This window comes from Oryzias latipes, chromosome 18 (assembly GCF_053564925.1).
Source record: "Oryzias latipes strain Hd-rR chromosome 18, Olatipes_Hd-rR_3.1".
NCBI lineage: Eukaryota > Metazoa > Chordata > Actinopteri > Beloniformes > Adrianichthyidae > Oryzias > Oryzias latipes.
The window spans coordinates 290,329-315,499 of record NC_136254.1 but is presented as its reverse complement, the minus strand read 5'-3'; the positions used below and the strand labels follow the sequence as shown (position 1 = coordinate 315,499).

The following is a 25,171-nucleotide window of genomic DNA, read 5'->3' as shown; positions in this document are numbered from 1 at the left end:
TTTAATTTCAAATAAAATATCATATTTCAAATGACCAAATTTCACACAACAGCAATGCACCGTGATCAATTAATCATCAAACAGACTTGGAAAAAATACATTTCAAACAATTCATATCCAAAGCGCCCCTGAAGAAGCCATAAACAGCTGATCAACCTCCGATCACTTCTGCATCTTACCGGCTGCCTCTCCACTTTTTTAGATGCCTTGGTGGGTATTTTTCTTTTATCTGACGGTTGGCCCAAAAATCTGCTTCCTTCAGCTCGCCTGTCAGTCAGTGATCACTGCTTTAGCACCATGTGCGCACAGGCGCGCTGACGTGGGTTTAATTAATTTCACCTGTTGCGGTTGACCTATTTTTGGAATCTTATTTTTCTTTTTAAATATCTTTTTTCAATTTTTACTCACTTTTCAAATATTCAATTTGCACCCCGATTAATTTTTTGTCAACCATTTTAATTTATATACACAGAACCCCCCCCCACCCGAGTATGTGTGAGTTCTTACATAACACTACCTGTTCACACCTCTGCAGCTCCAAGTTGTTTCCCCCTGGGGGGGTTGCACGCGGTTGATTTCTGTAACAACCTTCCTGGTATCAGAGATGTAAATGCACTCAGAATGGTTTCTTGGTGGAGCTCTTGTGCTCACTCAGACAGGTTTTGAGGCAAAGATGTGGGTATCCAAGTGTCAGAAGTCAGAGCTCTGTTCCCCCCCTCTGGTCAGCAGCGGGAGCAGTCTCCAGAGTTGTAGCCACACTACAACTCCCAGCAACCCCAGCGCTCACTTCCTGGATGTCGCACACCTGACTCTCATTCACTCATCAACCACAGCAGACTCAGGCTCTGCACTGAGCCTCACTCAGTGTGAAGTCTTGTTTGTGGACTTTTAGCTGAAACCTGCTGCACTTGGATCCGGTTACCTGCCTGTTCTTATTGATCCCAGCTTGGGAAATTGGGTTGTTGCAGCGTCCGCATACAGGCTCCATACAAGCTAACAAACAATGGGTGACAATCAGAGAAAAAAAACAATCGATTTGCATAACAGCTTTACAAAAACAGGCAGACATCAAATGAATTCATCTATTGCAAATGGATGATGAGTTATTGAGTCCAATGGAGGAATGATCTCCTGTAGCAATTGGTGTGACAGTGAAGCTGCCTCAGCCTCTTGGAGAAGGTTCTCCGCTGTCCGTCAAAAAACAGGATGGAGACTCCAGATTATCCATGATGGATACGAGTTTATTCAAAGTCCTCCTCTCCATCACAGCTTCAAATGTCTTCTTTTTGCACCCGATTACAGAACCAGCTCTTCTAATCAGTTTGTTCAGTCTATTAGTGTCCCTGGCAGCTATGCTGCCCCCCCCCAGCAGACCAAAGAGAAGAACAGAATTTAACTGATGTGTTCTGTGTGTTTGCAGACACAAAACCCATTTTATCTAGACAAAAATAGACATTGCTAAGTGATTAACTGCCATTTAAAAGCAACATACTGCATGTCATCAGAGAACATGCAGTCTCCTCCCATAAATCTGTCTGATTACACTTAGAGGCCTCTGAACATCAGAATGAGACCGTTCTGTTTTCCCGTCTGATCACATGGATATTCTTTTGTTGAGTTTCCTGTTCTCAATATTCTGCCTTGTCTATGGCTGCTGGCAGCTACTTTCACAAACATGCTGGAGTCTTTAAACTTCAGTTCTTTCCCTGTAATGGAGCTCATATCTGGAGCTAGTTTTGCCCTGACTACTAATAGTCGTGAGAACAGGAAGACGGCTGGTTCCAAGTGCAGCACGTTTATTAGCTTAGCTAAAAGTCCACAAAGCTAAATCAAGGTCAGACAGGCAGGGGTCAATAACAGGCATGAGATCATCAGAGGAGAGACGGGTTGATCAGAATCCTGACGAGAGTCGGAGCAGGCTAACAGAGTCAGAAACAGGGTTGTGACACAGAAGATCAGGTCCAGATATAACACTCAGTAAGGAAAGGAGAGTGATATAAACAGTACTTCCCACTGAGCTCAGTGCAGAGCTTCAGTCTGCTGTGGGTGATGGATGAACGAGAGCATCCAGGAAGTGTGGCTGGAACTCTGGAGATGGTTACTAATGATGAGGGAGAATCAGAGCTCTGACTTCTGACGTTGAGATGGAATATTTACAGTATTTTCAAGTCCTTTGACAATAGAAAGGGTCCAGATTTAAAACATTTTTCTAAATTACATGGAGATTTTTTTGCTTCAAGCAATACGAATGTTTTGATATAAAAGTTGTGGGGGGAAAATGTTGAAAAGTAGTAAAATAATGTTTTTTAGCATTTTGGTACTACCTTTTAGGTGGCGATATTAAGAGGAAGTTTCCTTTCAATCCAAATGGTTCATGTGTTTTTTGGGGATGGGTTTCTTATTTTTTAAAAGCTGAGTTTAATCTGAAAAGGGATAACCTGCTTTGACCTTTCTGGGATATTGGTTTTTAAAGCTTTTCCCACACGTAAGCATCTTTTCTGTTGTCACTGCGAGGCCACTCTCCATGGTGGAGGACACGGGATTTAGAGACATGATCTCAACTTTCAATTCTAAATACAGCCTGCCATCAAGAACATATTTCACACAACTGATGGAGAAGAAACACAAACATTACAGATAAATTGAAAGCTGTCCTAAAGCAACAGAGTGTGTTGCCCTGACAACTGACATTTGGACCAGTGTGGCAACAGAGGCCTACATGGGGGTGACATGCCACTTCTTGGGGGAAGATTGGGAGATGAAGTCCCTCTCCCTAACCACAATGCCCCTAGAAGAGAGACACACTGCAGCCAACATTGCAGACTGGCTAGAGGAGACAACTGCCCAATTTGAGATTCCACTTGAAAAGGTAAAGGCAGTTGTCCATTAGGGTTGGGCGATGTCCCCTAATTTGGCCGTTGACGATGTTTGCTGTCAACCATCGGGATGGACGATGACATCGTCGGGGGGGGGGGGGGGGGGGGGTGTATTTTTACATTTTTCGTTCTTATATAACTGCTATTCGTTATTTTGCTTTTTTCATTTTATTTCCCGACTAATGGTTAATCCGCAATGATCCAGTATAAACTGAGGGAAGTGACTTTAACAGAAAAAGTAACAAGCAAGATAGAAAAGAAGTAGTCCACTCCCGCACTTATTGAAGTGGACCGGCGGAGCGCGGATTTACAGCTTTGTGTTTGATGGGAAGGGGGGGGGGGGGGGGGGTACATCAGCGGTATGTGTGGGAGATTTAAGACTGCGATCCGTCCCGCAGCTCTAGGGGTACTACCTACCGAACTCAGAACCGGGTCTAAACGTGTGTCTGAGCACAGCTCGGATCGTCAGCACACAGCGGTTTGAGCATCAAAGCAGAAATGTCGCTCAGTCCTTAGAAAACATTCAAACAATCACGTGGATTTGTGTTTCCAGTCGTGTCCCGACTAAATAAAGGCTGATGTTATTCACAGGATGCAGCGCCACCCAAAGCTAATGTTGTTAGCCCGTGTTAGCATACTGCTAATCCTGGCTCCGTTCAGAAAAAGCACTGACCACACGGATTAAAATTCAAATAATGAGCGAACAGGTGTTTGATAATAACCGTAACATTATTAAAACCACGTTTAGAAGATCATCTCGTATTTTACCGAGCTGACATGTCAATATATATAGCCGCTCGGCGCTGTTATCGTTTTGTATTGAATTGTTACATTCAATAAAGTTTTGAAAAAAAATCGCTAGGCGGAAGTTGTATCTCCTTCCGGTTTTCAAACTGCGCATGTGCGAATACTGCGCCTGTGCGAATGATTTATTCCGACCGAAATTGTGACCTTAGTGAACGTTTTTATATTCTGAAAACATTTTTCTGGGCCCATCTACACGGTTGGATTCTAATCCGACCATTGATCCCATCAGGATATTTTGTACATGTAACCGCGGCTTATGGTGTCGACGCGCAACGTGGCGGGGGCGTGGCATCACGATGGTGGTCTCTCCATCGGGATGTCAGTCACCCATAACGATGGACGATGATATCGTCCATCGGCACAACCCTATTGTCCATGACAATGGGGCCAATTTGGTGGCAGCAGCAAGAATTCTTAGAGAGAGGCATGGGTGGGCTTCTGTGAGATGTGCAGGGCATACTTTAAATTTAGTTGTGCAGAGCACACTCAAAAAAAACAAAACAATTGCTAGTTGTGTGGGTTCTGCTAGGTGCCTAGTGGAACACTTCAAAAAGAGTGAACTGGCCTGCACTAAGCTTAAAGAAAAAGCCACCACACATGTTGATACAGGATGTCAGTACCCGGTGAACAGTACGTATCACATGTTATCAAGACTCCTGGAACAGCGATAGCCTGTGACTGCAGTTCTCTCCGATCCAGCAGTCAATCCGAGAGGTAAACACCACTACCTGGATCTAAAGCCAGATTAGTGGCACATCAGTGAGGAGTTGACACAGGTCGTTGGGCCATTTGAAGGAACTACAGAATTTCTTAGTGGAGAAAAGTATGTCACCCTCTCTGCCTTTCCACAGCTGGTCCAAAACCTTAAAAAGTCCACACTGACTGCAGAACCTGAAACTGCACCAGTGAAGGTATTTCAGGCTTCTGCTGCAGAGCAGATTACAGAGAGGTGGAAGGCCTGTATCAATTTCTACCTGAATCTGGTGGTCCCAACCATGTCCTTCTGGCTGCTGCTTTGGACCCCAGGTTTAGAAAACTGAAGTTCTTGCCTGCTGAAGAGGTTTTAAAGGTCCAAACTAGTATTGAATCAATGGCAATAGCTGCCAGACAGGACTCAAAACAAACACATGTAACGGTAGAGAAAGCCACTGCCACCACATCAGCTACACACACTAAAGGTAGATCACATCAGAAAAGTATCCTGGGATCATCAGAGGATGAGGATGAAAGAGAGGATCATGATGAGGACGAGCAGATGAGCAGAGCGGTGCAGAGGGAGGTCTTGGAGTATTTTGGTGAACAGCCTATTTCCAAGAAGGAGAATCCACTGCCATGATGGAGAATAAATGAGGCAAGATATCCAACCTTGGCACAGCTGGCAAAGTCTTTCTTGGGGATCCCAGCAACATCAACACCCTCAGAGCGCCTGTTCTCTGATGCTGGGAACATTGCCTCAAAACGCAGGTTAAGCCTAAGTGCTGAGCGTGTGGATATGTTGACGTTTCTCCATTGCAACTATAAGCTGTTGTAGAATCAATCTGAAATCTTTCTCTCTCACACTCTCACACACTCACACACACACACACACTCGTACATTTTGATGTTTGTTTTGAGATTACAGCTTATTATTTACAATTGTTTATAATTGTTTTATTTACATAATTCTTTTATATATTTTATACATTGTGTACCTGTTTGCCTTGATATTTTATATTCATTTTTTTTCTCAGGTTAACTAAACTAAATTTGCAGATGGTGCAATCCATTTCTTGTAATGTTGTGTATTAAGAAGACAAAAAACTAAGTTTATATTCATATTAGTTTTACAATACATGTTATACATGTTACAGTAAGTTCACTTAACTGTACATTGTTCTATAATTGCTGTTGGTAATGCCAACTTGGCACTTAACTTTTGGAGCCAAACTTTTGGACTTGGAAATAAATACCTCTGTTGAGAAATAAAAGCCAAATGCTTGTTCATTTTACAGCCACATCATTTTTGTTGTGCATTATTTGTTTTGGTTGTTCAAAAACACACACAAATCGTTTTATCCGATTACTCGATTAATCGATCGATTAAGTGCTAGATTAATCGATTACAAAAAGAATCGATAGCTGCAGCCCTAGTCTGACAGCAGAGTACGTCTCATGGTCCAGAGAAGGCAGCATTTCAGGTTTCCTTCAGAGCGACAGCAGTGACCGAGCAGCGGCAGATCAAAGAGAAGAAAGAAGAAAAAGTGAGACGGGGGGCTGAGAGCTGACAATAGACCAACAAACTATCCACATGACAGGTGATATACTGCTTCTAGACAGGTGACATACTGCTGGTAGACAGGTGATGTACTGCTTCTAGACAGGTGACATACTGCTGGTAGACAGGTGATGTACTGTAAGGCAGCTGGACAGGTGATGGTGTTGGGTACAGTGAAGGCAGGGACAGAACACTGACAGAACAAATCCTAAAAGTTCTAAACAATCCTGTGCTAATAATGTTTGTTGTCTTTATTTTTGGAGCATGATGGGAAGGGACAGGGAGAGTCCGAATGTTTAAAGATCAGGTGGTGGGTGGGAGAGCCGCCAGGGGGAGGACACTTAAAAAAAGTAAAAGCTTCTTTGATCCAGGAGGGGTTTATGTGCTTTGTGAGGACGTTTGTCCTCCTGAACTTGGTCTCTGTGTGGCTGGAATTAGACCAAAGTCTTGAGTTTTTCGCAGATTTTTTTTTTGACCAAGGTTTTTATGCAAATTACATCCTGAGATATTCCTGACATGTTTGGTGCGCTTTATGAAATGTTGATTAAGCAGCTGTGCAGCTCTCTGTATGTTGTCTGACATTCAGACGAGTGGCCCTTCAGTCTGCTGCTGGACTGGCCCTCCTTTCAATAAAGAACAATGCCAGGATTCCCACTTCACACCAAAAACGGCTGTAGAGCACTATGCCACAAATGTCCATCTTCCTGAAAACAAACAGGCTCACGAGTGTTTTTGTGTCTCCCCAGGACCCCAGATTTAATGCAGAGGTAGACCTGATCACAGGATACAAAACCCAGAGCATCCTCTGCCTGCCCATCAAAAACCACAGAGGAGAGGTGAGGCCGGCTCCAGCATCCTGCTCTCGGTCTCAGAGGGAAGCAGCAGAAGAACTCAAAGATCCAAAGCTTCTCAGGAGCTGTTCTGGAAAACTTCACTTCTGGACCAGTCGCTTCTTTTAAACACTAGAACCTTTTGCATGATGGGAAACATATGAAGTGAAACTTTAAGGATGATAGCATCTCTTTCCCACACTGAGACACGGAGACGTGATATGTTTTAGGTCTCTTTGTGGTTATTATAGGCCATAACCAACACCATACAGCGCCACTCAAGGTTGTAGCGAACACTTAGCAACATGAATGGGTAAATAAGGGAGAGGCAGGTGAGGCACAGGTGTGTTGTAAGGATTTTCCATTTTTTCCAACCCCCCCCCTAAATCCTGCACATTTCACAGGGAGCCTGTTAGCACTGTCCACGGGATTAGCGCATGTTTCTTGTACACCGCCTGACTGTTAGATTTGGTTATTAGACAGTCATACCAGTTTGTGGGGGCATCTTCCGGGGGTACTATGAACACTTATAGATCACCTGCACACCCCGTGCAGCATTTATGTGTGGTCAGTAAGTAGCTAGAACACACACCTACACACACCTTACTAACGAGTAGAGTGTGGCGTAAGGAAGCCATACGACAGCATCCCCCATCACTCGTGTTGTGTGCTACTTCCAGTATCCTTACAAAAACCCTCACCACACGCACAGCAATGGTACGATCCATTTTCATGAAGTCCCTTAAGATGGCTGTATGAGCTTCAAGGGAACTGCAAGACAGAGCTGTGCTCCCCTGAAGAGGGGACTGCTCCTCTCCACGACCCTCCATGGACCCAACAATTTCTCCCCCCAGAGGTCAAGGCTGAATGAGACTCAGGCTTAAAGAAGTGAAGCCGAAGCCGCTCTGAGTTGCTTTTTCTGCCATCTTTGTTTCATCCACAGGTTGTTGGGGTGGCACAAGCGATTAACAAGACATGTGGGGAAGACGGCGCCTTCACAGAGCAGGACCAAAAGGTTAGAAACCTGCTAACATCTTCCTGTCTGGTTTCCTCTGCCGTGATCTCAGCCCTCTCTGCCTAAAACTGCATTAATGCTCATCCAGACGCATTTGAAGAACCTGGGATGGTGTCATGACTGGGATCAGGGTGAAACCGTGATCAGCAAAAGCACATGAGCACTTTTCTGGAGTATAAATGAAGGACAAGTAAAAAAAATAAATAAAGGAAATTTACACCAATTGTAAAAATCCTCCAAAGACTTATCTAAGCATTCATAAAACAAACCATCTGTTGTTTCTGTTAATATCAGAAAAGCTCAGTTGTTTTTCTGCTTCACGTCCGATCTGAAGGGAAATACACGACCTATCATATAGAAAGAGAGGACATGGAATAAACATGTCTAGAGTATAAAAAATAATAATAAGCTTTACATTATTATCATCATACGCTGAGTAAACTAAAGGAACCACCAACCCGACTTCACTCAGGATTGGGTAATCTCTGGTGTGCAGAGCTCCAGCCTGGAGTTAAACAGGAAATACACAAAATAACAATTTATAGGATAAAAACGATTAGAATTAAACGTATAGATTTAATCTATGGAACAGGTTAGTGTGAACACATATCTATGTTATTATCAGTCGGCTTTACATCTCATGACGGCAGGTGAGGAAGACGACAGGTGAAGCACTGCCAGACCGCACTTTCCTGCTTGAAACGTGTTTCAACAGGAACCCAAACCTCCAGAACCGGTCCCAAACCCGCCCAAATGATGTCCGTCCACCTAAAGCAAATGTCAGAATAAAAACCGCCCAGTCTGGAGATGCTGCCCCGGCTCGCCAACTTGGGAGTCCCTGGACCTGCTGTAGACTGGAACTTACCATTGCTGCAGAAGGACGGGGATACGGTGGCCCAGAAGGGTCACAACACAACACTTTAGATTTCACGACACAACACAAAAAACACACTATAATTGGTCACAACACAATAACTCACAACACAACACATTTTTTGTGAGTTATTATTATTATGTTGTGACCCTTCTGGGCCACCGTACGGGGAGGACCAAACCCTTACATGATCAATTAGACCAGTTCAGTGATTTGGGCCGTTTTTAAAAAGAAAAAGTTATAGGCGTAAATTTTATGCTTAGATGCTTTTATTAAGTGTTCAGCTCGGGGCCCCTGGCGTGATGGGGCCCCCAGGCGATCGCCTGCCTTTGCCTGATGTTAAGTCGGCCCCTGCGTCACTGAAACTCTGTCAGCACGTCATCATCATGTCAGAGGGACATTCTCAGACACAGCTGTCCAGAGCAAACTTAAAAAGCTTCTTTTCTTTATCTGTCCAACCATCAGTGCCGCTCTTTTTCTTGCCTCTCTGTTCTTCTCACATTCGGTTTAGAAGTTTCCTTCTCAAACAGGACTTCTCCGCCTATCTGGCCTTCTCTGGGATCGTCCTGCACAATGCCCAGCTCTACGAGACGTCCCAGCTGGAAAACAAGCGCAATCGGGTGAGTGTGGTCCGTCACTCCTCACCAGCAGGGTCGGCCGGATCCGTTCTTTAACAGTGTGTGTGTGGGTGTGCGTATCCGTGTGCGTCTGCAGGTGCTGTTGGACCTGGCTACTCTGATCTTTGAAGAGCAGCAGTGCTTGGAGGTTTTACTGCGGAAGATTGCCGGAACCATCTTGTCGTTCATGCAGGCGCAGGCATGCACGGTCTTCATCGCTGATGAAGAGTCAATGGTGAGTACACGCCCACACAGGCTCCTCCTGCCGTCCACCTCCCTCTTTCAGACCCATGGCAGTGGGCGGGCTTCGGTCCGCACTGACTTCAGGCTCGCCATTTCGGCGCCATTTTGCCAGTAAATGATTGGCACTAGAACAGACTCTGTGTGAGCATCATCACAGTCATCATCACAGGTCTCTGATGATGAAGGCCAATCAAGTCTTTGATGCTCAGCCTGCTGGTGGAAAAATACTGAAGGATGTCTGTTTGAAGCTGTTGGTGCAGCTTTAGATAAACCTGTTGGTGGTTTTAAACCAATGTCTGACTGTTCATCTGAACCATTCTGGTCTCAGAGGACTAGAAGCAGAAAATCAGCAAACAGAGACGTCCAGATATGTTCCACAATGAATCCAGTCCTCTTACAAAATGCCAACAATAAAGCCTGATGATGCAGTCATTATGGCAGCATGATAATTATGTCAAACAGAGCCCAGATGGGACCTTTAATATTATTAAATCTTAGGTTTTGTTTAATCATTTTTACAGTATAATCGAAAAAAACCTCCACTTTACTGAATGATGTAACAGGAAAACACACTTTGGGTTGGATTTAGTCCATACAAAGCAACTGCTGTGAAAAAATGGCCAGGCCGGTGGGTTAGCTGCACTTCTGCAAAGAGAAACATCCAAAAAAGAATCAGCTTTGTTTGAGTTTCTAATCATTTATTCAAACCTAAAACAACAGCAGAGGGACAAAGCGGCAGCCCCAAATTAATGAAATCTGCGCCAGAGCGCCCCGACTATCGTGTCAACCTGCTGCCATGATGACCGTATTTTGTGCTCTCTGTGTAGAATACAGTGAGGGGGGCGGGGAAAAACGACTCTCTGCTGCAGAGGATATGAACAGGTAAAGAGGAAAAGCAGGTAGACAGGCGGGGGAGGGGCTTTGGCTTCTGACTGTCAGAGAGATGGAAACACGGGCGTCAGATTCAGACGCAGCTTTCACTGCAGGAGTTGAAGCAGAGACTTTCTCTGGGATGATTTTATGAACTCAAACATTTATTTAATTTGTTTTATATTTACATCATGACAGCAATATGTCAAAACATTGCTGTTTATTTTTCTTTTTTTCTACTTTCTTATTTTTTCATGTATTTTACTTTTCAAGTTGGAAAATGTATAAAGTAAAATGTTTTGTTAAAAAAACCTTGTTGTTGCATAATGAGGAAATAAAACACTTTCTGTTCTTAATTTTTTATTCATTTATATTTCTCCTCAAACAGTATCGATAAGAGTATCGTTAAAATACCTTATGTATAAGCAATAACAATAAGAGTAGTAGTACCGTTAAAACCTTAACGATACCCATCCCTAGCCTTGTCACTACAGCTGCTGTAGGAAGAAGGGGACCGGCCCAAAAATGGAGGTGCAACTCCAAAGCTGGCGGTACTTGTAATTATTTATTGTAACTAAAACAAATAAAGAGGCTGAAACAGCATCGCTTCCACATAAACAGAAAGCTAACTATGCTGCTCACTATCCCGGCACACCGGACAGACTACAGGAGCCCTCTGTAAAAAACAGGCTGATGGATGGAAAATTTCATTTATTGAATTTCAAGAGATGTCCTGTAATATACGTCTAAAAGTATCTCCAGAGTAGATGCCTTCAGGTAGCTGTGTAGTAGACCTCTACATGCAGATTTCCATCAGAACACTATTGGTAGACCTCTAATACAGTAATATAGCAGAGATGTGTCAGATGTCCAGTAGACGTCTAGGAGATGAACGTCATTTACAATAACTAATAGACGGCTGTCCTGGTGGACCTGTGCTGTTACCAAGTCCAATCTAGTCAGATGTGGAAATAATGTCAGCGTACTTGATTTTTTGGAAAAGCCCCGAAAACAAACCCTAGTTTGAATTGGACCTCTATTAAGGATAGAACTCCCAATCATGTTTATGGCATCCAGCTTTAAATTTTTTTTAAATGAAGCATTTTCATCACTTCCTTTCGTCATTCAGACATTTTCCATAAGACTTTGTTTTTGAAGCTCCTAAAAGTTGTAGCTCAGTTACAAATCTCACTTTTTAATTCAAACCAAACTGTGACGATCAGTGCTGCATTTCTCAGCTGTTAGCCTCCTTTTTGAAGTTTCGTCTTTTTAGGAGCAGCTGCTGTACAGCGCAGTCACAAAGGAGAGCGACTGCAGTGTTCCTGCTCATATTGTGTTGTTATAATCGTTGTCATAATTGTGTCGCTGTGTTTTGGTGGAGGTTGGATCCTGAACAGCTCTGTACCCAAACATGAAGATGTTTCTCTTGAGTGCCGTGTTTACATCAGCCAGCTGAAAACGGCGACATAAACCTTTCCACAACAGATCAACCGGCTGCTCCTGAAGAAACCTTCAAACATGTTTAAAGTTTTACAGTTTTTGGATGAAAAGCTGCTGTGAATTTCTGGTCCGTGCTTCGCTGTGTCTGACAGTGGAGGCAAAAGTGTGGCTAAAACGCCAACTGTAGCTGTTAAACAGATGTTTCCAGGTGTGTACTTCGTTTGGAGCAGAATCAGAAGTTGCAATATCTCCTTGCTTCTTAACTGTTGTTAAGTGACGTCCAGTGAAGAAGCTGCATGTTGCATAGATGCATCAGTGCTGCATCGGTGTTGCATGTTGGATAGATGCATGGAGGCCTTGCGTTGGGCCCTCCCTGCGCGAGAGGGGGGCTGCTCTCCTTGTTGAGCCAGAGCATTCTCTGTCCCCCCCTGCTCTCAGGCTCTGGGGGGCCCCCGTAGTGGTCCTGCTGGCCCCGGCCTGGGCGGCGGATATGGTCACCTGGGGGACGGTTGTTCTCTGCCTGCTGCCGTGTGGCGTTGGGGGGTTCTGGCTGCTTCTGCTGCTGCAGCGGGGGTCTTGGTGTGGGGATGGCTGGACACTCTCCCTTCTTTTTACATTCCATCATCCATTTTAGAGGAACATGAACACTCACTTGAGCACAGCTGATGCTCACCTTTGCACTAATATTTTGTGTGATTGAATGAAATATTTCACACTAGTTGGTTTGACGGCATAAGTATGAGTGTGAACAGAGTTTATATTGTGTACATGTTGACATGGGAATATATTTGGAGCCATCAGGTGTGTTTCTGGCATTTGGGTGTGTGTGGACAGGCCCCGCCCTTATAGACTTGTATTACATCTGAACATTACTGTAATGTGGGGTGGCCGTGGTGCAGCGGTAGGGCGGTCGACCCGTTAGTCAAAGTGTCCTTGGGCAAGACACTGAACCCCACCTTGCCTCTGGTGGAATGTTGGTGCCAGTGTTCGGCAGTGGAGTTGCCACCAGTGTGTGACTGTGTGTGTGGCTGGGTGAATGGGACTGTGACTGTAAAGCTCTATAAAAGTATACACCTGTTATGCTATTTAATGAGTAAAACCATCCAGCAACTTGTTGTTTTATGCTGCTTCATGGTCTTACCCCCCCTCCTATGATCACCCTCCTATCCCCCCCTCTCTCTAACATCCCTCTCTCTTCCTCCCTCCTTTCCTTTTCCGTCCGGTCCAACACCAAAGATTTTCAAATATGATTCAAATGAATAAATTTTGGCCTCAATTCCAAAAGGGGTTTATTCAGACATACCTTTGGTTTGTCTGAAGATTCATAACCCCTGTTGTTAAAGTAAAATATGTCAAACACAAGAGGCCTTCAGCTCTCATCTGTTTGCCCAGCTGTTAAAAATTTAAAGTTAAAAGTTAAAAACCGGGTCACATGAGAATAATCCCCGATTCAGCAGTTCTGAGGTTGTTCCTCTTGACAGAAAGATTGATTTTTCTTTGAACAACAGAATTTTTCATCAGCATTAATGCATGAAGAACAGAAAAGCATCACCTGCTCTAAAGTTCCACTCCAATCTATTTTCACCGCCTTCCCTGTGGTTTTGTAATGATTTATGCAGCTTTAAACCAAAACGGAAAAACTGTGGTTCTCTAAAACAGATTCTACGTCAGGAGTTCAGTTGAAATTCACCAGTTGTGGGCGGGACTGTTGGCGTGGAAGTAAGGCTGAGCTCATTTCCCATCATCCCTGTGTTTACACTCTCTCTCTCTAGCTTACAGCGCCTCACCCCCCCAACCTAACATTAGTGGTACAACAAAAACAGCAATAATATCAGATCCGTCCATCCGTCCAGTTCTGATCCAGATTCCAGCTCAGACCAGAAATACAAAGATGTTCATGGATCTGTTTGTCTGCAGGTGGATGATCAGAAAGGGGCGGAGCATGGAGACTTTGGCCCGCCCATTTTTCCAAATTTCCCATGTGTGGGATCAATAAAGAATTTCTGATTCTGATTCTGATTTAGCAGCTATGTCGCTACTACCGTCTTTTTTCAACAGCGTTTTTTGTCTGCTCCTGATCCACCATGATTTGAATTAAGAAATACTTGGAACCAGATCAGTGGCCTTGTGCTAGAGCAGGGGTCGGTCACATGTGGCTCGCAGACAAATCTTTAATTATACTTTTTTTCATTAGACCAGTCCTTCTCGGGCGCGATGCGATGCCAGAGGCGCGCAGTAGTAGCAGTGCTTAGAGAGAGAAATCTGCGCCAGCGCTATCAGTTACTATTATCTATTATTTCACAGAGTTTGTACCAGCCGGAAACCTGTGAATTGACGTGCCTAAAACTGCGCGCTCCCGTCTCTGAGAAAGAGCGCGCAGATGCGGAGACGGGATGTGTGAGGGAGAAAGCAGAGGGTGGGGGTGGGGGGACAGCAGGTGAATCGCGCAGGGATTATAAAAACGTAAAACCCGCTGCCCGTCACTCACTGCAGCGTGTGAGTGTGTGTTTGACTCCAGGTCTGCATGTGATCAGTCTTTGTCACATCTACAGAACATTCAGACCTACGATGACGTTTAAAGTCTCAACGGCTGCATGAAGCAGAAACTCACCACGTATCAACCAGACTAGACCATCAGCAAAACTACCACGAGAAATACTCATCATTTATTAGCAACAGCATAACAATGTTATTAAAAAGAATCCACAGACTTATTGTACTTTAAAAATGTTGAAATTAAATCAAATGCACACATTCATTTGTATATTTAGTTTTAAACATATTGTCGCGGACTGAGTTTAACTTGGCTGTTGGGCCGCGTTAAAAGTTCTGGAGTTCATTAAACGCATCAAGCAGAGATCTGATTGGCTCTCAGTTCTGTCGCTCAGCCTGTTGTTAGGTAGTTTGGACCAATGGGGTTCAGCTATGGGCCGAATAAGGGAAATGGGAGGGCTGGAGCGGGAGGGGGGGGGATATAAAGTTGGGAGAAGCGCTCTCGTCTCGTCTCGTCTCGGCAGGAGAGATTCAGGAGTTGATGAATTAGTTGTACGGCGTTTGCTGCGGTCTACAGTAACCAGAATAAAGAACCTTAAAAGAGGTTAAGTCTCCGTGCCTCAGTGTGGGAAAGAGACACTACATTATTGAATGGCTCTTTCGAAATTACATTTAAAAATATGTGGCGTTTATGGCTCTCTTGGCCAAAAAGGTTCACAACCCCTGTGCTAGAGAGTCCGCCCTGTGACTGAAATGTCATGAGTTCAAACCAAAAGTCTAAAAATGGGACCCAAAGCCTCCTTGCTTGACACTCTGCATTAGGGGTTGAATTGGGGGGGTTAATCCTGTCTCCAGCTCACCGGTCCCCCAGGGGAAGGGTCAAAATCAGAGAAATAAGTCATTCTCTTAGGTGTGTGACAACTAACGGGACTTTACAAACGCAGTTTGATTCTTCATTTTCTTAATATACTGTGTCCTCCATCATGTTAGAACACGTTAAACACATTTTTCATTAAAGTGGGTCTTTAATGCAAATAGTTCTGTCTGACAAATGAAATCGTAACATTAATTACAATATTGCTGTGGAGTTTTGAAAACGGTTATGTGCCATTGGGTCATATTTATCAATGTTCATTGAAAAATATTAGACTTTAGACAACTTTTTATTTGTTTAGAGAATCGTTCTGACAGATTGTCTTCATCTTTCTGTTTTGTACAGACTTCAATTGGTGACTGATAACAGATTTATCCATTTGGAAGTTTGGTGTACAGTACAGACCAAAGTTTGGACACACCTCCTCATTCAAAGAGTTTTCTGTATTTTCATGACTATGAAAATTGTAGATTCACACCAAAGGCATCAAAACTGTGAATTAACACATGTGGAATTATATACCTAACAAAAAAGTTAGGTATATAATTACAATGTCACATTGTAAGCTCTTCAAAGTAGCCACGTTTTGCTTTGATTCCTGCTTTGCACTCTTGGCATTGTCTTTCTTGCTGCAGACAGGAATCCTGAAAAACTCCATTACTGCATCTCATCCTGTTATAAACCTTCTCAATTGCCAGTGACTATAAAATGTCATAACACTGCTGGGTCCTTTTTCTGTTTAAATCAACTTTATTGCACTAAAACCAGATACATCAGGATGAACTAATCCCATGAAGCTTAAAGGGAGGGAGCACATGTGCACAGAAATGGGGGCAGAGTAGCCTAGTACAGCTTTAACATCTAGGCCTCACCTCTTAAAAAAGGAAAAAGGGTTTTTTGTGGGGCCCTGGGAGTGCAGGTTGAGAGAAAACAAGTCCCTATAAGGGGGAAAGTCGAAAGGAGCTCTGGAATGTTGAAATAAACTCAGCTTTTGGCAAAGCTGGATGGTAATAGATCAACATCCTTTTTGCATGCATAGAAGTGGCTTTCAGCATCCTCAGAATCTGCCCACAGAAACCTTTGGGGGCTTTGTTGAAACAGCCTAAGTGGCTGGATGGAGGACGCTGGTTCAGAACTGTGCCGACCTACAGCTGTGAACAAACGTTTTCATGATTCAGACTTCAGAACAGACACCTCCCACATTCATCATTCCTGTTTCTGACAACTCTCCTCCTTTTTCCAGAATTCCTTCTCTGGTGTGTTTCACATGGAACACGAGGAGCTTAGTGAAGTCCTAGAAGACCCCAAAAGGTAAGAAGACCGCCGTCAGTCAAAGGTGTCTTAACGCTGATGCTTTGCTTCATCCTCCATGTGCTTCCAGAGCTTATCTGAGTTAATGTTCCTTTGCATATTTCCTCTCAAAACTCAGTTAATGATGTTTGTCTAAGAGGATTTATGGAAAGAGCTCTGAGGCAGTGTTTTCTTAGGAATGAGACTCTAATTGTGTCTGTGGATTTGCTTCAAATAGAAGCTGTAAAATCAGGTGGAGCAGCTCTCTTCTCAGAGGTTTTCTGAACTTCTGCCCCCCACCCCCCACACACACATATACTTAAAAAGGAAAGCCCAAGTTCGTGGACTTTTGGCGCTGAACCGGTGCTGTTTTTGGCTGAAGTGTTCGGCCTTTTGGCCTGTCTTAATTCTCCACTCTTGAGGATGAAGGGGAAAGCTCTGTGGAGCTTTCTAACAAAGGCCTGTCGTTGTTTTCACTAGTGCTGTCACGCCACACATAGAATGTTCTTCATTGATTATAACCTGTCATTTATTAATTAAATTCAATTCAGTTTCTTTTATTTAGCCCATTACAACACAGTTGTCTCAATGGGCTTCACTAATTGTACAAAACATAAAATCAGTTCTAAAATTCAATAGGTGATGGCTAAACTAAACTAAACTGGACATTCCTGCCCTTAGACCCCCCCCTTCTCTGTAAGGAAAAACTCCTAAAAAAACGGATTCTGGAAAAAACGAAGAAACCTCAGGGGTGCCCACATGAATGAGGGATCCTCCCCCAGGACGGACAGGCGATTTACCAGAACTCATAGAGAAGAATTAACTTATCTAAATCTACAACTACATATATAAAGTCCAGCAGACGAGCTTCATCCAGATGAGTGGGGGGACAGCTAGGGGCGCCAGACAAGCCAGAGGCAGGATCCACGGCGAGGTACAGGACCAGGACCACAAACATTAACTCTGAATGTAGAAACTTTGTCTCTTCCATGAGCTGGGAGTTTATTCCATAAAACAGGGGCTTGGTGGCTAAACGCTCTACCTCCAACCGTACTTTTACTAATTCTAGGAACCACAAGCAGTCCTGCATTTTGCGAGCGAAGTGTTCTCATTGGATGGTAAGGGACTATGAGGTCCTTAATATAGGACGGGGCCAGTCCATGTAAGGCCTTATAGGTTAACAGGAGGATCTTGAACTGGATTCTAGAATCAACTGGGATCCAGTGAAGTGAAACTAACACAGGAGTGATGTGATCTCTTCTGCTAGTTCCTGCTAACAATCTAGCTGCTGCGTTCTGAACAAGCTGGAGACTTCTTAAGGAACTCTTAGGACACGCTGCTAACAAGGAGTTACAGTAATCCAGCCTCGACGTAACAAATGCATGGATGAGTTTTTCAGCATCACTCTTAGAAAGTATATTTCTGATCTTAGCAATATTCCGCAGGTGAAAAAAGGCAGTTCTACACGCCTGAGATATGTGAGCCTTAAATGATAAATCCTGGTCAAATAAAACCCCAAGGTTTCTAACTGTGGAATTAGGGGCTATACTTATGCCATCCAGGGAGACTATCTGAGCAGACAGAGCATCTCTGAGGTTTTTAGGACCAAGTATAATGACCTCAGTTTTTTCTGGGTTCAAGAGGAGGTAATTAATTGTCATCCAGGTCTTGATGTCTCTGATGCAGGCGTTCAGTTTCTCTATCTGGTCATTCTGGTCAGGCTTCATGGATAAATACAACTGCGTATCGTCGCCATAACAATGAAAATTAATGCTGTGTTTCCTGATTATGTTTCCTAGGGGTAGCATATAAAGCGTAAATAGGATCGGTCCCAAGACTGAGCCCTGTGGGACTCCATAGTTGACTCGATTGCCCCGAGAGGAATGTCCATTTACATTAACAAAGTGGTACCTATTGGATAAATAGGATTTAAACCACTGGAGGGCAGATCCTCTGATCCCTATGCTCTAATCTATGGAGTAATATAATCTAATCTATGGAGCTGGACTCAGAGTATTTGCTCAGAATGTTACTAAGTATTGATCTAATTAATCCTTTTTTAATCTAACTTAATTATTGCTGTGAAAAGCTTCATTATAATATATTTTTATTTAAATTGTGACATTGTGTTGCAGTAACAGATCAAAATGCAGTTGTGCTGCAGGGCGGTTACTGAGGAGACGACGGCTAAGAAAGAACGCTGATAAATGTTTATGACGTGTAGATTGTTGGGAAAACAAGTAATGTGGATCGCATTAAAAGTTGTTTTGATGAGCTTGCATTCATCTGATCACATCTTAGTGAGTTCCTGTGTCTCATGGTTGTGGTTGCTTCATTCCTTCTCTGTTTACATCCCATAATGCCCGGCTATGGTGGACGTTTTGATCCAGTTAATCTGGGAATGGATTGTATTCAGACTGAGGAATCTCAGAGCGAACCGAAGCTCAGTCCAATTGGAAATGAATCGAGACCACATCCAAAGACGGGGCGGGTGAGAGGCGTATTCAGACTAAAAATTTGTTCCGGATTATCGGGGGAAACTAACTCTGGTTCACTTAAAGCAGACCAAATGGGTCCGTCCTGAATCCAGCCTTAGAGTAAGTAAAAAACAGTTCTTACTCAGGTCAGGAGAACATCATTTTAATATTTTTGTTATTTATTAATGTTTCTTTGGCTCAACATCAGCTGTTTCTGCAGCACATTTCTCATGCATGCATGCAGCTTTATATAGCATCAGTGCAGTGTGTTTCTTCTTGCTGTGGTGGAACTTTTACATGTAGCTCTAAAGTGTCGTATTGAATTCTACTAAAGCCTGTTTTCCAGTCAATCATCATGTGTTTGCTCCACTATCCAAGTGACTGTCCACTGCTGTGGAAAGATCAGAAGGAGAGAATCGTATTCAGGTTTTACAAGAACTTTAGACCAGACTGATGCTTCCAAAGAAACAAATCCCTAAAACTTGTTGATCTTGTGGGGTTTTAAGGGGTGAGCGAGTCAGACTTGCATGAAAGGCCTGAAGCTCCGGCAGCAAATGAGACAGAATCTGATTAAAGAGGCTATGAGATGGAGATCCTACCCCCCATCCACCCTCCCAACCCACTGATCTCCCCCGTTGCTATGCAGCATCTCAAACTCAGATTAAACATCAAATTGAATGTTGCGTTCATGCCGTGGGTGTTTAGGTGTGTCTGTAGTTATTGTTTCTACTGGTTTAACAGGCCAATAGCAGAAGCTTTCTAACCTACAGCTATTGAGAGGGTTTTTATCAAAGTAAAAAGGATCTGGTTAAGTTCTAACCAGAATTTATCGAGATCCTGATGAGATTATTTACCTGACGGCAGCAACTATAATCCAAAAAGAGACGGATGACAAACATTGACATAGCCTACTTGGTTTTGTTGTTCATTTGCCTTAATTAACAACATTTAGGCAGAAGAAGAAAAACCATGCAGATTGAATCCAAAACTTCTGAGCGTACACTAAGAGGAGCTACACCTGAAATTGTTGCTGAAAAGAAGAGAAACGAGTTGATTTCTATAGCACTTTTCTGCCCTCCTTCAAGGCCCACAGCGCTTTGCAGTCACAGTCGGGTTCACCCATAAGTACACTGATGGCGGCTCGGCTGCCTAACTCTGACACCAACCTACAACCACCAGGACCAATAGGGGGTTCAGTGTCTCGCCCAAGGACACTTTGATAAGGTGGGAATTGTACCTGTGATATTTCCATCAAAGATTGACCACTCTACCTCTGTGCCACGGCCAAAGTAAAGTATCTTACAAACTTCTGCTTAATAAAGACGATGATCAGCAGCCTGGTACTACCAGCTGTTAGCATAACAGTTCTTCCAGACGGGGCCACAAATGTTTAGTTAGCTGCTGCACTACATGTGGATGTCGGCTAAAAAAAGAGGGAAAACAGGTGAACATTTTTGGGACTGCCAGTCTGAGCAGAAGTCATTGTAGCAGGAAAATCATCTCAAGACCCAATACCAAGATTTATCCCTTCATTTGTGACGTTTTTAAGGAGCCATTACTGTTAAAGTTTGTTTCAATACAACAGCGTCACTCAGCTGGCCTGGGAACGCTTGGGGGTTTCCCCCAGAGCAGCTGCAGGAAGTGGCCGAGGAGAGGGAAGTAAGTCTGCCCCCGTGGTCCGCTCCCAGATGAGAGGAAGAAAATGGATGGGTGGACGGACGATATAACAGATGTGTGTTTGGCCTCAGTTCCCAGCTCCAAATCTCCGTTTCAGACATTTCTAATGCAGCAGCAGACAGAAGCAGCTAAAGCTCCTCACAGATGAACCCTTCAGAAGAAAGCCCAAATGAGTCCAGAAGGCTTGTCTGCAGAAAACAGGGCACAGATGTGTGGAGTTTCAAACCACCAACTTTATTTAAAAATTAATATCCGCCATTGTCCTGCTAAAGAGACCTACCTGAGGAAATGGGAACTGTTCATTTTCTAGATCCCATATTAATCTGCTCTACAGAGAAATGCTTGAATTTTCTGTCAGTGAAGTCATTTCTCCCAAACTGCTACGCCGTGTAGAAACTGTGGTCAGATGTTTGGTTCCACTGTTTGCCTGCTGGACTGGTTCATTGTGACGGCTCAGCTGGAACTGTTCTTTTTTTACCATCATTCTTTTGTTGTTGTGTAAAGAAAAAAGCTTCATGCACCTGGTCGCACTATACACGCCAACACAGACACACGCGCACATAACAGTGGGAGCCGGTTCGCCCATGTTTTCTCATGCTCGTCGGGGACCCCAACTTCTCTTGGGCACCTTTCTTTTGGGCGGGGTGGCCCCTGCGTTTCTCTCTCCTGGGTGGTTGCCTGGAGCGTGAGGCGGGTCTCCCTTTGGGGAAACCTGGTTCATTGCGCTGGCACTGGGGGCCCCATGGTGGTCCTTCTGGCCCTGGTCTGGGTGGCTGACATTGGGTTAGCCGGCGGGCAAATTCCTTTTGCTTGAAGTTGAAGAGCCACAGGGGACTTCTCCAGTTTCATCGCTGGCGGGCGTCTACCACAGACACTCACTTGAGCACAGGTGTCAGCTCACCTTTGCACAAATAGTATACGTGACTGAATGACATGCTGGAGATGTGTTTGTTTGTGTGCATAAGTATGTGTGAGAGCTGACCCAAGCCAGGGTCCCCCTGTACCGGTCCCTAACCCGGATAAATCCAGAAGGTCGTGTCAGGAATAGGGTTGGACGATGTCCCCTAAATTGGCAGTTGCCGATGTTTGTAGTAAGATGATATCGTCGGGGGGGTATTTTTCGTTATTATATAGTTAATATTCATTATTTTACTTTATTACTTCATTTATTTTATTTCCCAACTAATGACTCATCCGCAATGATCCAGTATAAACTGAGGGAAGTGACTTTAACAAAAAAATAAAAAAATAAACTAACAAAATAGAAAAAAGTAGTCGCTCCTGCACCTGATTAGTCAAAAGGACCGGTGTACCGAGTGACCGAGTCTCTGAGCAGAGCAGACAGACTTTGTGTTTGAGGGGAAGGAAGGATGCTTTGTTACGTGTGCGCTTTGTGCGGGAGACTTCGGACCGCCATCCGTCCCGCAGCTCTACGTGAACGAGCTACCGAACACAGGAGAATCGGGTCTCCCGGTAGAATCGTGTGTCCGGGCAGAGCTCGGACCGTCAGCTCACACAGCAGCTTTGTTTGGGGCGGTGGATGAGCTTTTCAAAGCAGAAATGTGGCTCAGTCCTTAGAAACCGCTCAAACAATCACCTGGATTTGTGTTTCCAGTCGTGTCACGACTAAATAAAGGCTGATGTTATTCCCGCATATTTACGTTCAGCCAGGATGCAGATCGCAGCATGGATTTATGTTCATCAAAGGCTAAATGTTGTTAGTGTGTTGTTAGCCTCTGTTAGTCCTGGCTTCTTCCGGCTCCCTTCTTCAACAGAAAAGCACTGACCACACGGATTAATATTAAAATGATGAACGAACAGGCGCTTCATAATAACCGTAACATTAATAAAAGCACGTTTAGAAGATCATCTTGTATAATACTGAGCTGCCACATATCTATGGATGTAGCCTCTCAGCGGAACTCGTTTCCTCTTCCTGTATTTCAAACCCTACTGCGCATGTGTGAATGATTTATTCCGACTGAAAGTGTGACCCATGTGAATGTTTGTTATAATCTGAAAATTTTTCTCCGTGCCATGTACACGGTTGGATTCTAATCCGACCATTGATCGATCAAGATATTTTGCACATGTAACCGCGGCTCATGGCGTCGACTTGCAGCGCGGCGGGGGCGTGGCATCACCATGGTGTCTCTCCATCGTGATGCCAGTCAACCGTCACGATCGGACCCTAGTCAGGAAGGGCTTCCAAAGTAATATCTTTGCCAAACCAAATATGCAAATCAGACCTATGACTTTTATACTGGATCGGTTGAGGCCCTGGTTAACAACGACCGCCATCGGTCCAGTTCCACAACAGGGTGCCGCTGGAAAGTAATATAAAGTACTTTTCTCATTAGTACTTCTTTATGTCATTGCCGCTCTGGCTATAGAACAGTGAGCTCTGCAGTAAACTTGTAAAAAGCAGCTTTGCTGGTTTAATGACTGAAGAACAGAAAAAACTGCTGGATTTATCAATAAGTGAAATAACTTCAAACTGAAACCCTCATTTCTGAAGCTTTTATAATTTAATTATAATCTATTTACACAGAAACTAAAGGGGAAATTAAATGGGAACCATTATGACGTCTAACTCGTATATTCTGTGATATTTGGGGACCGTCCTTGATGTCATTTGTGTCTCCAGAAACTGTGATGTCAAGCAGATCAACTACATGTTTGCTCAGTACGTCAAAAGCACCATGCAGCCGCTCAACATTAGCGATGTCACCAAGGACCAGCGCTTCCCCTGGACGGTTTGTATGCCTCTTTATTGACTCTTCCTTGGTTCTTTTCCCAAAATAACCTACATTTTGCCTTGTTTTTGAACAGAGTGATTGCCCAGATCACATGAGCAACCAGATCAAAAGTTTGCTCTGCGCCCCTATCAGGAATAGGAAAAAGGACAAAGTCATTGGTAGGATCTCCATGTCTCGTATGTTTTGACATCATTCAAACTTGAAACTGCATTTTTGTCATCTGATATGAAACAATAGCTCAGTCTTATTGACATGTTAGTGTTTGCTTTCCAGGTTAACAGAAAGGCCTTTACTAAGCTACTCAGCTACTCTGAAGCTGTTGGAAGGCTTTATTTCAGCTCCTTGTTATCCCTGTAATAACTGATCCCCAAAAGGCTTGGCCCCCCCTCAGCTCGTTAGCATCAGCAGCTGATAGCTCCTCCGTTTGGTCCCAGTCAGCTAATTATCCTGGACGTCCCACAGCGATGAAACCAAACAGGTTCCCTGTGGCTCTTCAACTTCAAATTGTGAGGATGAGTCAGATGAAGAGTTGTAGCTTGTTTCATTAAACTAAGAAGATCTATTTGGATGAAAACTGAATCTGTCTGTGTTCCTGTCCTTTTTTACGCTCTTCATAGTTTTTCTTAATAAAGATTCAAACTGTCATGCACCAATCGGAATTGGAATCAGAATCTGATTCTGATTGCAGAATCAGATTCTGTAGTTTGGAAACTTAACAGGTTGACATTTCTAACACCTCTCTGGCTAATGCATAAATGTATTTTGAAGTGCAGATCTGACATGCATCTCAGACAATTTAGTCAAAAGGTTTAGCATAAATGTTTGAACATTTTTCATTAGTGAGAAAGAGACTCGTGGCTTGAAACATGAAAAGTCCCTCAGAATAATCCTGTTAGCGATGCGGGTCAAGCAGCCGCAGCTGCAGCTGCAGCCGCAGCCAGCGCTGCTTTGATCCATCTGCACAGCCGCTCTCTGTAGATGGATGACAGAGCTGTGAACGGCATTTGAAGTGCTGCAGTGGCCCCTTCAGGGAAAACTATTGCTACCTGTTGTGGCTCAGTGGAACAGGTGTGAACAGGTGTGTGAGCATGGTGTGTTTTTGTGTGGTTGTCCGCTCAGGTGTCTGCCAGCTGGTGAACAAACTGGATGAAGCATCTGGCAGCATTAAAAGCTTCAACAGAAACGATGAGCAGTTCCTTGAGGCGTTTGCCATCTTCTGCGGCCTTGGCATTCAGAACACGCAGATGTACGAAACAGTGGAGCGAGCCATGGCCAAGCAGGAAGTCACTCTGGAGGTCAGCTGACATCAAAGCTTCAAACGCAGCACCCACCACACCACATCTATGTGCTCTTAGACTGTCACACCATCCAGCTGGTGTGGACAGTTTAAGTCTTAACCACAGCCGTCTTCATGGGGGATACGGGCTGTCTGCAGACCTGTACGGGGCGCACAGGTGACCCGCAGGAGATATTAAGGTCTGTAAGACACGTTGGACCAAAATGTTCATGCAGACGTTTTTCTACGGACATGCTGTGAGCAACAGGTGGTAGGGAACATTTCTAGAAGATTTGTAGAGTAAAGAAATGGGGATGTAGGTGAGATGTACTGTCAATGGTTCCATGTAGTGATTTCATCCATTCATTCATTCATCTGTTCATTAATTCATTCATCCATTGATTTATTCAATTATTTGATTGATTTATTCAGTCATCCATCCATTGATTCATTCATTCATTTATCCATTCATTCAACAGTGAGGATTCCAGGAACAGGA

At 43.9% G+C, this 25,171-nt stretch overlaps 2 protein-coding genes across 8 annotated transcripts in view; one reads left to right on the top strand and one right to left on the bottom strand.

Annotated features, from left to right (window-relative positions):
• LOC144987262 (uncharacterized) overlaps positions 1-25,171 on the bottom strand; it is a 211,522-nt gene that overhangs the window by 9,588 nt on the left and 176,763 nt on the right. The gene's annotated exons all lie outside the window — the stretch shown is intronic.
• The window catches only part of pde5ab (phosphodiesterase 5A, cGMP-specific, b), a 172,615-nt gene that overhangs the window by 111,073 nt on the left and 36,371 nt on the right, over positions 1-25,171 (top strand). For all 7 annotated transcript variants that reach the window (XM_023965935.2, XM_078936480.1, XM_078936478.1 and 4 more), the window contains exons 4-11: positions 6,684-6,773; positions 7,711-7,782; positions 9,187-9,276; positions 9,371-9,508; positions 16,437-16,504; positions 23,285-23,393; positions 23,470-23,554; positions 24,516-24,691. In XM_023965935.2, the coding sequence (XP_023821703.1) occupies positions 6,684-6,773; positions 7,711-7,782; positions 9,187-9,276; positions 9,371-9,508; positions 16,437-16,504; positions 23,285-23,393; positions 23,470-23,554; positions 24,516-24,691 (828 nt within the window). The remainder of the gene's footprint in view (positions 1-6,683; positions 6,774-7,710; positions 7,783-9,186; positions 9,277-9,370; positions 9,509-16,436; positions 16,505-23,284; positions 23,394-23,469; positions 23,555-24,515; positions 24,692-25,171) is intronic.